Source organism: Sprattus sprattus (assembly GCF_963457725.1).
Source record: "Sprattus sprattus genome assembly, chromosome: 13".
Taxonomy (NCBI): Eukaryota; Metazoa; Chordata; class Actinopteri; order Clupeiformes; family Clupeidae; genus Sprattus; species Sprattus sprattus.
In genome coordinates this window covers 32938208-32953207 of record NC_137911.1, presented here as the reverse complement: position 1 = coordinate 32953207, position 15000 = coordinate 32938208, and the positions used below count along the sequence as shown (strand labels likewise).

Genomic DNA, 15000 nt, shown 5'->3' with positions numbered 1-15000 from the left:
GTGTGTGTGTGTGTGTGTGTGTGTGACTCACACTCCTGGTGACGTCTCTCCACTCGGTGGCTCTGATCTGGGAGCGTGTGTGTGAGGTGTGTGTGTGTGTGTGTGTGTGTGTGTGTGTGTGTGTGTGTGTGTGTGTGTGAGGTGGGTGTGTGTGAGGTGTGTGTGTGTGTGTGTGACTCACACTCCTGGTGACGTCTCTCCACTCGGTGGCTCTGATCTGGGAGCGTGCGCTCAGGTCTCGGGTGCAGCGCTGCAATCTGGCCACCTGCCCCCAGAGGGCGCTCACAGCCTCCTCTCGGTTGCTACGGCAACCCTGCACAGGACACCACTCTCTCAGCTCCTCCAGCGCGTGAGGCAGAGACCCCGCCTCCTCCACCAGGGCCTGGACACAACGACACAGTTTGAAAATGTGTTATTACAAGAATGTGTGTGTGTACCTTGAGTTAGTCCCTATGTGTGTTTGTGTGTGTGTACCTTGAGAAAGTCCCTATGTGTGTGTGTGTGTGTGTACCTTGAGTTTGTCACTATGTGTGTGTGTGTGTGTGTGTGTGTGTGTGTGTGTGTACCTTGAGTGTTTCTCTCTGTGTATCGCAGTCCTTCTGTGTTGTGATCATCTGGGCGGTGTGTATGTGTGTGTGTGTGTGTGTGTGTGTGTGTGTGTGTGTGTGTGTGTGTGTGTGTGTGTGTGTACCTTGAGTGTTTCTCTCTGTGTATCGCAGTCCTTCTGTGTTGTGATCATCTGGGCGGTGTGTATGTGTGTGTGTGTGTGTGTGTGTGTGTGTGTGTGTGTGTGTGTGTGTGTGTGTGTGTGTGTACCTTGAGTGTGTCTCTCTGTGTGTCACAGTCCTTCTGTGTTGTGATCATCTGGGCGGTGCTCTCTGATAGGGCCGTCTCTGAGTCTCTCACACGCTGACAGATCTCCTCGTAGCTCTTACGCACCGCCTTCTGACGCTCCACACACCTGATGGAGGAGGATCACATAGCCATTGAGTACACTCACACTCACACACTCACACTCACACTCACACGCACACGCACACGCACACGCACACGCACACGCACACGCACACGCACACTCACACTCACACACACACTCACACACACACTCTCACACACTCCCACTCACTTGCACACACACTCACACACTTACGTTTCAACAAGAATCCACATAAATTGCCCTTTAAATGCGTCTATAGGCCAAAGACTTCCACCAAAGAAATCCACATGCTGCTAATTGACAATGCCATGAAATGCAGGTGCAGCATCACCCAAGGTTATTCATATTGTACAGTAACACTGACTGTTAGCTGCCCTACGGTTAGCTGCCTTACTGCTAGCCGCCTTGATGACAGTTTGAACTACTTTGCTGCTTAATTGTTTAATTGTTTGTTTAACTAAATTACAATTATGCACCGTCATGAAATACTGTCTCACCCAGTGACATCACTACCCTAACTCAATCAAAACATCCTACACCTAGTTTTAGGGAGGTCAGTTCTCTTCTTATGCTACATATTCTCCCTTTACTGCCCTTAAACTCTACACTTATGCTACATATTCTCCCTTGACTGCCCTTAAACTCTACACTTATGCTACATATTCTCCCTTTACTGCCCTTAAACTCTACACTTATGCTACATATTCTCCCTTGACTGCCCTTAAACTCTACACTTATGCTACATATTCTCCCTTTACTGCCCTTAAACTCTACACTTATGCTACATATTCTCCCTTTACTGCCCTTAAACTCTACACTTATGCTACATATTCTCCCTTTACTGCCCTTAAACTCTACACTTATGCTACATATTCTCCCTTTACTGCCCTTAAACTCTACACTTATGCTACATATTCTCCCTTGACTGCCCTTAAACTCTACACTTATGCTACATATTCTCCCTTTACTGCCCTTAAACTCTACACTTATGCAACATATCGTGTGTGAGGCATGTGGGAGGTGTGTGTCAGGTGTGTGTGAGAGGTGTGTGAAGTGTGTGTGAGGTGTGTGTAAGGTGTGTGAGGTGTTTGTGAGGTGTGTGTAAGGTGTGTGAGGTGTTTGTGAGGTGTGTGTAGAGTAAACTCACCCCTCCAGAGTCTCGGTCCTGAGCTGGGCCTGTGCCTGGAGGACGGCCAGAAGCACCAGGAGCCGGCTGACCACGCTCCCCTGCAGACGCTGCACCTCCTCTGGGGAGAAGCAGGGGGCGTGGGGGGCGAGGGCCTGGAGCTGGGACACGTGCGTGTGGAAGTCTAGGGTTAGGGAGGCCAGAGCCTGCTGCACGTCCTTCAGACGCTGGGAGCACGAGGAGCGGGCAGACGCCAGCGAGGGCAGCAGGGACGTCTCCGCCTTCTGGAGGAACAGGACCGCCGAGGTGACCCCCGCCACGTAGCTCCTCAGGGCCCTCCTCGCCCGCGATAGACTCTCCTACACACACGATGATGAGGAACAGGTCAGTTACAAACACACACACACACACACACACACACACACACACACACACACACACACACACACACACACACACACACACACACACACACACACACACACACACACACACACACACACACACACACACACACACACACACCCGCGATGAGGAACAAGTCAGTTTCACACACACACACACACACACACACACACAACCATACACTTTTCCTGTCATAAACTCTCCTACACAAGAGCATCACAGTAAGAACAAACACTTTGCCTTCGATGAACTCAAATTAAATTCATCACAGTCACATGAATTGCCATTGATCACCACATGAATCCAAATCACTTCATCATAGTTTAGACACATAAAGTGCAGTTACAATTACAAAAGTCTTATCCGAGATGTATCAGTAGCTCAATTAACTATACCGTTCTTTATGTTACCTGTTGCTTACCAACACAGTGTGCTGCGTCCATGACAACACACACTCACCATGCACGTGTCATACTGCTGCGTCCATGACAACACACACTCACCATGCACGTGTCACACACTCACACACACACACCTCACACACACACTCACCATGCGCGTGTCACACTTGTTGAGCACCAGGCTCTTGACTCTGAGCACGCGGCTCTTCTGGTTCTTCTCCTCGGCGCTGAGTCCCTTCTTGTGCTCCAGGACGTCCAGCACACGCACCCGACTCTCCACGCTCTTCCGGAGCGCCAGGCACCTCCTCCGCTCCCGGTCCACCTCCTCCTGCCTGAGAGGGAGCGCCGGAACGTCGGGAGCCTCCAGCCGCCGGTTGGCCTCCCGCAGGAGACGCATCACCACACGGCACTCGGACGGGTAGTGCACCCCCTTCAACTGCTCCCACTCCAGGATCTGCAGAGAAGCACACACACTCACGTTACACCACACACACACACACACACCTCACACACACCTCACGCCCCCTTCAACTGCTCCCACTCCAGGATCTACACACAGAGAAGCACACACACTCACGTTACACACCACACACCCCCTTCAACTGATCCCACTCCAGGATCTGCAGAGAAGCACACACACTCACGTACACACCACACACACACACCTCACACACACCTCACACCCCCTTCAACTGATCCCACTCCAGGATCTGCAGAGAAGCACACACACTCACTTTACACACCACACACACACACCTCAAACCCCCTTTAGCTGCTCCCACTCCAGGAACTGCAGAGAAGCACACACACTCACGTATACACCACACACACACACCTCACACACACCTCACACCCCCTTCAGCTGCTCCCACTCCAGAATCTGCAAGACACACACACACTCACTTTACACACCTCACACACACACCTCACACACTCACGTTACACACACACACCTCACACACACCTGTGTGTGTGTGTGTGTGTGTGTGTGTGTGTGGTTTGTGTGTGTGCACCTGCAGGTTGTTGTGGGCGGTCATCTCCCAGGTGTTGAGGGCGTCTAGGGTGTGTGTGTGTGTGTGTGTGTGTGTGTGTGTGTGTGTGTGTGTGTGTACCTGCAGGTTGTTGTGGGCTGTCATCTCCCAGGTGTTGAGGGCGGTGTGTGTGTGTGTGTGTGTATACCTGCAGGTTGTTGTGGGCGGTCATCTCCCAGGTGTTGAGGGCGGTGTGTGTGTGTGTGTGTGTATACCTGCAGGTTGTTGTGGGCGGTCATCTCCCAGGTGTTGAGGGCGGTGTGTGTGTGTGTGTGTGTATACCTGCAGGTTGTTGTGGGCGGTCATCTCCCAGGTGTTGAGGGCGGTGTGTGTGTGTGTGTGTGTGTGTGTGTGTGTGTATGTGTGTGTGTGTGTGTGTGTGTGTGTGTGTGTGTACCTGCAGGTTGTTGTGCGCGGTCATCTCCCAGGTGTTGAGGGCGTCCAGCAGGAGGCGGAGCCGCTGCCTCTCGGCGGTGAGCTGGGTCGGGTAGAGGTCAGGGGTCACGGCCTGTAGCTCCTCCCCCGTCTCGTCACACAGCAGCTTCAGCAGGGGCGTCTGGGCCAGAACCGCCTGGCAGCGCTGGTACCGTTGCTCTGGGCTCAAGCTCTCGTCCCGCGTCAGCTGCACCCACGCCTCCATGCTTTCCTTCAGGTCCTCCACCAGCTGCCGGTAGGCCAGGTAGCGCTCGTGCTCCGTGGCCTTGTGGTCCAGCGCTGCCATCTTGTGGTGAACCTCGGCGATGACGGCCAGCAGCTCGCGCCGCCTCTCCTCTGGGCACGGCTGCACCTGCTCCACCTGGAAGATTATATTATTATTATTATATTTATTATAAATAATTCACTTCAGGTTTATTGGTAGAATAAGTACAATACAATACAGCTGTCTCTAAGCTTTCTTGCAGAGACCAGAGTTTAGAAAAAAGCAGGCCTGGTAGGGTCAGGCCACTCGCTAGAGAAGCTTTTAACATGTTCAGCTAGTCCCTGAGAAGCAGAGGTGCAGAGACTTCACACACACTTTATGTCTTATTGCTGAGAACAGGGTGTAAGAGACAAAACATGTCACAGATCCCATGACCACCTCTTACCACGTGGGGCCCAGGAATGACATCAGTGAGGAGGGACTATAAGATTTGTTTATTCTGATGACTCACCAGAACTCTAGATTCTCCAGCGGGTGGTTGACTCCAAAACCTGTTAACCACTGCTGTATATTTATGTCATAATCTATCAAGTAAAACTTATCTTGTTACAACAAAACTTCGTACTTGCATTTTCCTCCCTAAACCAACTGATTGGAGATCAGTGTGGTGAAGTCAGCTCTGATTGGAGGTCAGTGTGGTGTAGTCAGCTCTGATTGGATAATTGGAGATCAGTGTGGTGTAGTCAGCTCTGATTGGCTGATTGGAGGTCAGTGTGGTGTAGTCAGCTCTGATTGGATAATTGGAGATCATTGTGGTGTAGTCAGCTCTGATTGGCTGATTGGAGGTCAGTGTGGTGTAGTCAGCTCTGATTGGAGATCAGTGTGGTGAAGTCAGCTCTGATTGGCTGATTGGAGGTCAGTGTGGTGTAGTCAGCTCTGATTGGCTGATTGGAGGTCAGTGTGGTGTAGTCAGCTCTGATTGGAGATCATTGTGGTGTAGTCAGCTCTGATTGGCTGATTGGAGATCAGTGTGGTGTAGTCAGCTCTGATTGGCTGATTTGAGGTCAGTGTGGTGTAGTCAGCTCTGATTGGCTGATTGGAGATCAGTGTGGTGTAGTCAGCTCTGATTGGCTGATTTGAGGTCAGTGTGGTGTAGTCAGCTCTGATTGGCTGATTGGAGGTCAGTGTGGTGTAGTCAGCTCTGATTGGAGATCAGTGTGGTGTAGTCAGCTCTGATTGGAGATCAGTGTGGTGTAGTCAGCTCTGATTGGCTGATTGGAGAAGAAGACACACACCTGGCACTTGTGTTCCATGATGGTGTGTCTGAAGGGTTCTATGGTTGCCAGGGACTCCCTGGTGACGGGGAACCTCTGCTGCTTCAGGTCGAGCAGCATCTGCCTCAGGCTCTTCTCCACGGCGGCCAGGCTCCTCCCGCCCTCGGCCCGCGCCCTCAGGAGGGTCTCCACGGCGACGCTGCAGGCCCTCTCGTACGCCGCCACACGCCTCACGTCCTCGCGGAGGCGCAGCAGCTTGTCGTGGAGGAGGGTGTTCTCTGCGATGCTGAGCTCCGCGGCCATGTCTCGGCTCGTCATCAGGAGCGCCTCCGACATGGCGGCCATCTTCTCCGCCTCCTCCAGGACGAGCGTCAGCTGCTGCGCTCGCTTCTCCAGCTCTAGCGCCCCCAGGCTGCGGTCATCGGTCCTGCGCAGGGCCTCCCTCTGCAGCTGCGCCTCAACCCAGGAGTCCACGTCAGCCACCTGCTCTCACAGAGAGAGAGAGAGAGCACACACACACGGTCAAACATAGTGTGTGTGTGTGTGAGTGTGTGTGTGCCTCCACCCAGGCCCGCCACCTGCTCCCACAGAGAGAGAGAGAGAGCACATACACACGGTCAAACATAGTGTGTGTGTGTGTGTGTGTGTGTGTGAGAGTGTGTGTGTGCCTCCACCCAGGAGTCCACGTCTGCCACTTGCTCCGTCAGAGAGAGAGAGAGAGAGAGCACACACACACGGTCAAACATAGTGTGTGTGTGTGTGTGAGAGTGTGTGTGTGCCTCCACCCAGGCCCGCCACTTGCTCCGTCAGAGAGAGAGAGAGAGAGAGCACACACACACGGTCAAACATAGTGTGGTCAGCTCTGGTGTGTGTGTGACTCAGTCAGGTACACAGACACATACACAAACGGTCAAACATAGGCTTCCATCCCACAGACACCCACAAGACCACGATGTGTGTGTGTGTGTGTGTGTGTGTGTGTGTGTGTGTGTGTGTGTGTGGTGTGTGTGTGTGTGTGTGTGTGAATGTGTGTGTGTGTGTGTGTCCACGTTCCCCACCTGCTCCGACAGCTTCTCGCGCGTCTGCAGCGCCGCCTCCATCTCTCTCAGCGCCTCGGTCAGCTTCTCGGCCGTGCTCTGGGACAGGCCCTCCAGCACGCGCAGGGAGGCGGTCACCATGGGAACGTCCTCCTGGTCCAGCTCCGGGGCCAGCTCCGTCACCTCCTCCACCAGAGCCTCCAGCTGCGTCTGCTTGGACCCCATCTCCCCCTGTAGACGCTTCAGCTCCTTGATCTGTCGATGCACCTCCTCAGGCAACAGCGCCACCTTGTGGCGGCGGCCCTCGATGTCGCTCTCCGTCTGTTTGGCCCAAGACTGGGCGTCTGTGATCACCGTGACGATCTTGGCCATGGTGGGGTTGCTGCTGCGGGGCGTCTGGGCATCCAGCATCTCCTCCAGCAGCTCCAGCTGGTCCCTTACAGCCTGCAGCGCCTGAATCATCACACACACACACACACACACACACACACACACACACACACACACACACACATGTCAACATCACACACTGGTTAACACACAGAGGTGTGTATGTGTGTGTGTGTGTGTGTGTGTGTGTGTGCGTGCGTGTGTGTGTGTGTGTGAGTGTGTGTGTGTGTGTGAGAGATACCTGCTCCACACTGCTGGCCTCCGTCCTCCAGAGGGCGCTGTGGGCCATGCTCTCTGCACTGTGCTGCAGGTGTGTGTGGTGCTGGCGTGCGGCGGCCAGCTCGGCGTGGAGGAGCATGGCCTCGCGGGCGCTCTTGGGGTCCCAGGGGGGCGGGGGGGAGGGGGGGGCGGGGTCCAGCGCCCTCTGGAGGGTCCGCAGGTGCTCCAGCAGCCCGTTGGCCTCCTGCAGCAAGAGGGCGCTCTCACGGGAGAAGTTCTGCACGTGCTGCTGGGTCCGCTCTGCCGCGCGCTCCAAAGTCTGCCACTCCGACTGCAGCGCGGTCACCTGGGTGTCAGAGGGCAGAGGTTAGAGGTCAGAGGGTTAGGGTAAGGGTTAGGGTTAGGGTTAGTTATTAATCCTGTCCTCTCTCCGCCGCACACTCCAGTGTCTGCCACTCCGTCTGCAGTGTGTTCACCTGGGAGTGTGTGTGTTATTAATATAATCACCTTTAAATTGATATTAATCTAATCATGTTAAAATGGTTATTAATCTAACCATGTTTCAATTGTTACTAATTATTCTTGTTCACCAGGGTGTCTGTGTATGGGAGTGTGTGTGTGGTAAGTGTTCACCTGGGTGTGTGTGTATGAGTGTGTGAGTGAGTGTGTGTGTGTGTATGGTGAATGTTCACCTGGGTGTGTGTGTGTGTGTGTGTGTGCGTGTGTGTATTTGTGTGTGTGTGTGTGTTCACCTGGGTGTGTGAGGACGCCCGCTCCGGCTCGCTCAGGCTTGGCGACAGGTTGGACAGCGTCCTCAGCAGCTCTCCCAGAATGCACCGCTCCTGCTCCATGCTCCTCAGGAACGCCTGCAGACGCATCGCCTCCAGGAAGCTGCTCTCGTGGGGCGTCCTGCAGGGGTCAGGGGAGGGGTCAGAGGTCAGAGTTTACATTGTTAGTAATATAATCAGACGCATCGCCTCCAGGAAGCTGCTCTCATGGGGCGTCCTGCAGTCAGGTGATTAAGTTTACATCGTTAGTAATATAATCAGACGTCAGGTCATTAAGTTTACATCGTTAGTAATATAATCAGCTGCTCTCATGGGGCGTCCTGCAGATGTCGGAGGTCATTAAGTTTACATCGTTAGTAATATAATCAGCTGCTCTCATGGGGCGTCCTGCAGATGTCGGAGGTCATTAAGTTTACATCGTTAGTGATATAATCAGACGCATCGCCTTCAGGAGGTTCTGGAGTTGTAGGGTTAGGGTTAGGGTTCTAGAGATGAAAGGTCCGTGTAACACTCACGTCTGGAGGTTCTGGAGTTCGGCCTGTAGTCTCTCCAGCGTCTCTGTGGCGATCTGTGTCTGCCGGCTGTAGTCGGCCACCAGCCCCAGCTCCGTCTCCTTGGAGTGCACGACGGCCGACGCGTCCCACAGGGCAGCCGTCCATTGGCCCTCCAGCTCCGCCTCCGCCTCAAGGTCGTGACCTTCCTGCTCCGCCTCAAGGTCGTGACCTCCGCCGTTAGCGTCACCGCTAGCGCTAGCATGAAGGGCCTGAGAGAGGGCTGAGATCTCCCTCTGTGCACTGCGCTTACATTCCTGCAGAGCCATAATGTACTTAATTAACATCATTAAGATAATCAACTTAGCTTACAGAATAAACGTAATTAATTTACTCAATAAACATAATTCACCTAATTCACTTAATGAATTGCTCAAATGAATTAAACATGTGACTGCCATACCATAATAAACGTGATGAACACAATTCACACAATTAACACAATGAACATAACTAACATAATTCACTTGATTAACATAATTAACACAATTAACATAAATAACACAATTAACACAGCATAATTCACATAATAAACTTAATTTACGTGTGAGTGTGTAAGTGTGTGTGTGTGTGTGTGTGTGAGTGTGTAAGCCTCACCTCTGCCTCCTCCACCTGCAGCCTCATGCTCTCTGTGCTGAGCTCGGCTGGTTGGGTCTGGCAGGTGAGCACCCTGAGCACGAGCCGCGTGAGACGACAGTCCTGATCACGCAGAGACAAGTCCAGACTAGCCGTCGGGTCCCTGTACACCTTACCCTGCGGAGACAGGAGAGAGTATTTAACAACAGGGCAGAGAGGAGAGAGGAGACAGGATAAAGTATTTAACAACAGGGCAGAGAGGAGAGAGGAGACAGGATAAAGTATTTAACAACAGGGCAGAGAGGAGAGAGGAGAGAGTATTTAACAACAGGGCAGAGATGAGAGATGAGAGAGGAGAGAGGATAGAGGAGAGAGGATTTAACAACAGGGCAGAGAGGAGAGAGGAGAGAGTATTTAACAACAGGGCAGAGAGGAGAGAGGAGAGAGGAGAGAGGATTTAACAACAGGGCCGAGAGGAGAGAGGAGAGAGTATTTAACAACAGGGCAGAGAGGAGAGAGGAGGGAGGAGAGAGGAGAGAGTATTTAACAGGGCAGAGAGGAGAGGAGAGAGGAGAGAGTATTTAACAGGGCAGGGAGGAGAGAGGAGAGAGGAGAGAGTATTTAACAACAGGGCAGAGAGGAGAGAGGAGAGAGTATTTAACAACAGGGCAGAGAGGAGAGAGGAGAGAGTATTTAACAGGGCAGGGAGGAGAGAGGAGAGAGGAGAGAGTATTTAACAACAGGGCAGAGAGGAGAGAGGAGAGAGGAGAGAGTATTTAACAACAGGGCAGAAAGGAGAGAGTATTTAACAACAGGGCAGAGAGGAGAGAGGAGAGAGTATTTAACAACAGGGCAGAGAGGAGAGAGGAGAGAGGAGAGAGTATTTAACAACAGGGCAGAAAGGAGAGAGGAGAGAGTATTTAACAACAGGGCAGAGAGGAGGGAGTATTTAACAACAGGGCAGAGAGGAGAGAGGAGAGAGTATTTAACAACAGGGCAGAGAGGAGAGAGGAGAGAGTATTTAACAGGGCAGGGAGGAGAGAGGAGAGAGGAGAGAGTATTTAACAACAGGGCAGAAAGGAGAGAGGAGAGAGTATTTAACAGGGCAGGGAGGAGAGAGGAGAGAGGAGAGAGTATTTAACAACAGGGCAGAAAGGAGAGAGGAGAGAGTATTTAACAACAGGGCAGAGAGGAGGGAGTATTTAACAACAGGGCAGAGAGGAGAGGAGAGAGGAGAGAGTATTTAACAACAGGGCAGGGAGGAGAGAGGAGAGAGTATTTAACAACAGGGCAGGGAGGAGAGAGGAGAGAGTATTTAACAGGGCAGGGAGGAGAGAGGAGAGAGTATTTAACAACAGGGCAGCAAGGGCAGGTAGGTTACCTCAGTGGGGAGGGTATTTAAACAGAGAGGTCAGAGGTCAGAGGGGGCAGGTAGGTAGGGTTAGGGTGGTTACCTCAGTGGGGAGGGGGAAGGGGGGTAGGGTATTTAAACAGAGAGGTCAGGGGTCAGAGAGGTTACCTCAGTAGGGAAGGGGGAAGGGGGGTAGGGTATTTAAACAGAGAGGTCAGGGGTCAGAGAGGTTACCTCAGTGGGGAGGGGGAAGGGGGGTAGGGTATTTAAACAGAGAGGTCAGGGGTCAGAGAGGTTACCTCAGTGGGGAGGGGGAAGGGGGGTAGGGTATTTAAACAGAGAGGTCAGGGGATAGGGTGGTTACCTCAGTGGGGAGGGGGAAGGGGGGTAGGGTATTTAAACAGAGAGGTCAGGGGTCAGAGAGGTTACCTCAGTGGGGAAGGGGGAAGGGGGGTAGGGTATTTAAACAGAGAGGTCAGGGGTCAGAGAGGTTACCTCAGTGGGGAGGGGGAAGGGGGGTAGGGTATTTAAACAGAGAGGTCAGGGGTCAGAGAGGTTACCTCAGTGGGGAGGGTGCTGGACCCGTCCTCTGTCAGCTGGCTGATCTGAGTGAAGAGGTCCTCCATGTTGGGGCCGAGAGGCTCGTCATTGCTCTCCTCCTCCTGTAGGAGGCGCTCTGCTTGCTGCAGAGCAGATAACTGCACCTCTCGCTGCTCCTCTCGGCTCCGCTCCTGCAGCTGGAGGAGAACGCAGCACTCAAAATCTGGACAACATTAGGATGACATCACTGACCAGAGTCAGCCAGTCAAAATTGACTTCAATTCATGGACAAATTAGGCATTCGTCCCAAGCCTTGTGTTAGGGATATACCCACTCCTAGTACCTATTACCCATGCAGAGTTCCACTCTGAGTTCTAGAACCCATGCAGGGTTCCACTCGGAGTCTCATGCAGAGTTCCACTCTGAGTCCTAGTAGCCATGCTTGTTTAGCCTCACAGACTGCAGCTGACTCTCATGCTGCCAGGAACAACAGAAAAACTCTCATGCTGTCATGACAACAGGAACACACTCATGATGTCAGCAACACACCCATGCTGTCATGACAACAGGAACACACTCATGATGTCAGCAACACACTCATGCTGTCATGACAACAGGAACACACTCATGCTGTCAGGAACACAATCATGACAACAGGCCAGCCCTCTTCAGGGTTACCTTAAGGCTCTGTGAGGGTTCTTTCTCCACGGCAACGGTTGCCTGCACCACCGCTGCCTGATGTTTAACACTCCCCTCCTTTTCTTCTGGCTTGCTGATTGGTTTGGGTTGTGCCTGCTCTGCTTTCCGATTGGCCGACACTGGTGAGGGCTCTGTCTTCTCCTTGTGTCTGATTGGTGGAGGCGGTTTCTCGTCCGTAGGGAGTAAGGGTTTCTCCTCTTCAGCTGGGTCTTTCTCCCGCCTGGCAGGGGTAGTCATGGAATGAGCCTCCCTGAGGGCTGCCTCTCTCTCACCCTCAGCCTCCTCTAGCATGGAGCGTTTGTCCATCACTTCCTCTGTCTCCTGTGACATCACTTCCTCTGTCTTCTGTAACATCACCTCCTCTGTCTCCTGTGTAATGGAGCGTTTGTCCACCACTTCCTCTGTCTCCTGTGACATCACTTCCTCTGTCTCTTGTGTCATTGAGCGTTTGTCCATCACTTCCTGTGTCTCAGGTTTGGCAGCAGTCACTGCCTTGTCACCTCCAGCCTTTCCTCTTGCTGGCCGGGTTGGCTTGACAGCTGAGTCTGCTGGTCCTGCGTCTGGTTGTGGTGCTTCACTGCCCTCTTGTGGTTGTGGTGCTTCACTGCCCTCTTGTGGTTGTGGTGCTTCACTGCTCAGGGATTTATCCTCTTGTGTTCTGTCCTTCTTTCTCCTGGCAGGTGGGGTGGGTTGGACCTCTGGTTTCTCCAGCAGAGCATCCAGACACACAGACCTCCTATCCGCCTCTATCTGTGACCTGCGTCGTCTACTTGGTGGTGTGGGTAGAACTTCAAGGGAACTGGCTATAGAACCGGCCAGACTTATCTGATCCTCTTCTACCTTTTCCTTACGCCTTCTGGTCGGTGGAGTGGGAAGAACCTCAAACCCACCCAGGCTGATACGATCACTCTCTACTTGGGATTTGCGTCTTCTGCTTGGTAGTGTTGGCAGAACGTCAGGAGAACCGACAGAAGAACCGGCAATAGAACCGGCCAGACTTATCTGATCCTCGTCTACCTTTTCCTTACGCCTTCTGGTCGGTGGAGTGGGAAGAACCTCAAACCCACCCAGGCTGATCTGATCGCCTTCTACTTGGGATTTGCGTCTTCTGCTTGGTGGTGTTGGCAGAACGTCGGGAGAACCGACAGAAGAACCTCCCAGACTTATCTGATCTTCCTCAGCCCTTTCCTTACGCCTTCTTGAAGGTGGAGTCGGTGGAACCTCGAAACCACCCAGGCTTATCTGATCACTCTCTATCTTGGATTTGCGGTGTCTGGTTGGTGGTGCTGGTGGACCTTCAGATGGACCGGTAGTGGAACCACCTTCAGATGGACCGGTACTAGAACCAGTAGAACCACCAAGGATGATCTGATCTCCTGCCGTCTCCCTCTGCCTTCTCAGCAGCACAGTGTTGTCCAGCTGGGGGTCGAGGCTGAGCTGACTGAGTCGATCAGAATCAGCCTTCTCCTTGCGTCTCCTTGTGGGCGGGGTCGGCTGGATTGTCAGGATCTCAGAGCTGATTGGCTGGCTCCCGCTGTCTGTCAGGATTTCAGAGCTGACTTGACTTACAGACTCAGCATCTGGCTTCTCTCTCCTCATTGGTGGAGTTGGCATGACCGCCTCCTTCTCCCCTGGAGGTCCCAAACTGACCTGACTACTGACATCAGCATCTGGCTTCTCTCTCCTCATTGGTGGATCAGCATCTGGCTTGTCTTTGCGCCTCCTCATTGGTGGAGCTGGCTGGACCGCCTCCTTCTCCACTTGACTAACAGCATCTGGATGTTCTTCATGTGTTTGTGAGGGTGGGGTTGCTGCCCCCTGGTGGTGAGGGGGTACAGTCTCAGCACACACTCCTGTTTCTCTCTGCTCAGCCTCTGTCCGACCTTTCATCCTTCGAGAGGGTGGAGCCGGTTTGGCCGTTTCCTCTTGGAGTTCTTCCTGGACTCCACAGGCATCGTCCCTCGTTGGTGAGTGTACCTCGTGCCCTGTCTGTCCCTCGTCACTTCCTCTGTCCTCCCGCTGTAGCGCCCCCGGGAGACTCACTGGTTGCACCTCGGCTGGGCTGGGCGGTCCGGTGATGATGACGTCTGGTTGCCAAGCGCCCAGCACTCGACCAAGCTGCTCTGCAGGTTGCTCCAGGACGATGTAGCGCTGCTGGGTCTCCCGCGGTCCGTTCCCCCGGGTCCAGTGGTCTATCTCTCGGCGTAGTTCACTCGGGCCATTGTCGCTCGTCCAGGCTCCGACAGCGCCAGCGTGTGCTCCTGCGGCCGTGCCAGCTTCGGTGGGTGAGGCTGGCGGAGTTTGGGCCTGTGCCATGCGGGCAGACTCTCGCTCCACTGGCTCAGCCTCAGCCCGGGTCCTGGTGGGGGAAACCTCTCCACCCAGCCCCTCCACATGTGGCTCCTCCTCTGGAGGACTCACCCTCGTCTCTGTGACGGGCTCCTCCACCGATGCAGCAGCTCTGGTGTCGTAACCCGCCGTCCCAGCATACACCAGGCGTGTGATGTCACTGGTGATGTCACTGCTGCCAGTGTCCAACGTCTCGAAGCTCTGAATGTGAATGGTGTCCTCGTCCAGGATAAGGGAGGCCACTCTCTTCTTGGGCTTCGGGGATTCCCTGGCGGCCTCTGCAGACGAAGCCTCGAACCCACTGAGGTCTCCTGTCATGGCTGGCCGCGTGCCATCCTCCTCCGCCCGCCGCGTGCCATCCTCCTCCGCCCGCCGCGTGCCATCCTCCTCCGCCCGCCGCTTCTCCTCCTCCACTCTGATGGGGATCATCCTCCACTCCCCGTCACCTCGACTCGTCTCTGCCTCGGCCGAAGGGGCAGTCGTCCTTCTGTCTGCGTCAGGTGTGTGTGTCCTGTCTGCGTAGGGTGTGAGTGTTCTGTCATGGGTCACTGCCTCAGGTGTGTGTGTCCTGTCTGTGTCAGGTGTGTGTGTTCTGTCGTGGGTCCCGGCCCTCCTCAGCTGGGCAGCAGTGGCAGCGGCGGCGGCTCCAGACGCCTGCATCTCCTCGTGCATCTCCCTCAGGAGAG

The 15000-nt window shown here is 53.8% G+C and overlaps 1 protein-coding gene across 1 annotated transcript in view; it reads right to left on the bottom strand.

The window, feature by feature from the left end:
• syne2b (spectrin repeat containing, nuclear envelope 2b) overlaps positions 1-15000 on the bottom strand; it is a 188621-nt gene that overhangs the window by 98829 nt on the left and 74792 nt on the right. Inside the window, 13 exon segments of the mRNA XM_080850419.1 lie at positions 182-382; positions 817-961; positions 2085-2422; positions 3021-3323; positions 4298-4696; positions 5836-6297; positions 6873-7304; positions 7483-7806; positions 8213-8369; positions 8764-9056; positions 9397-9552; positions 11287-11463; positions 11945-15000. The exon segment at positions 11945-15000 is cut by the window's right edge and continues 256 nt beyond it. Of these exon segments, the coding sequence (XP_080706545.1) occupies positions 182-382; positions 817-961; positions 2085-2422; positions 3021-3323; positions 4298-4696; positions 5836-6297; positions 6873-7304; positions 7483-7806; positions 8213-8369; positions 8764-9056; positions 9397-9552; positions 11287-11463; positions 11945-15000 (6443 nt within the window).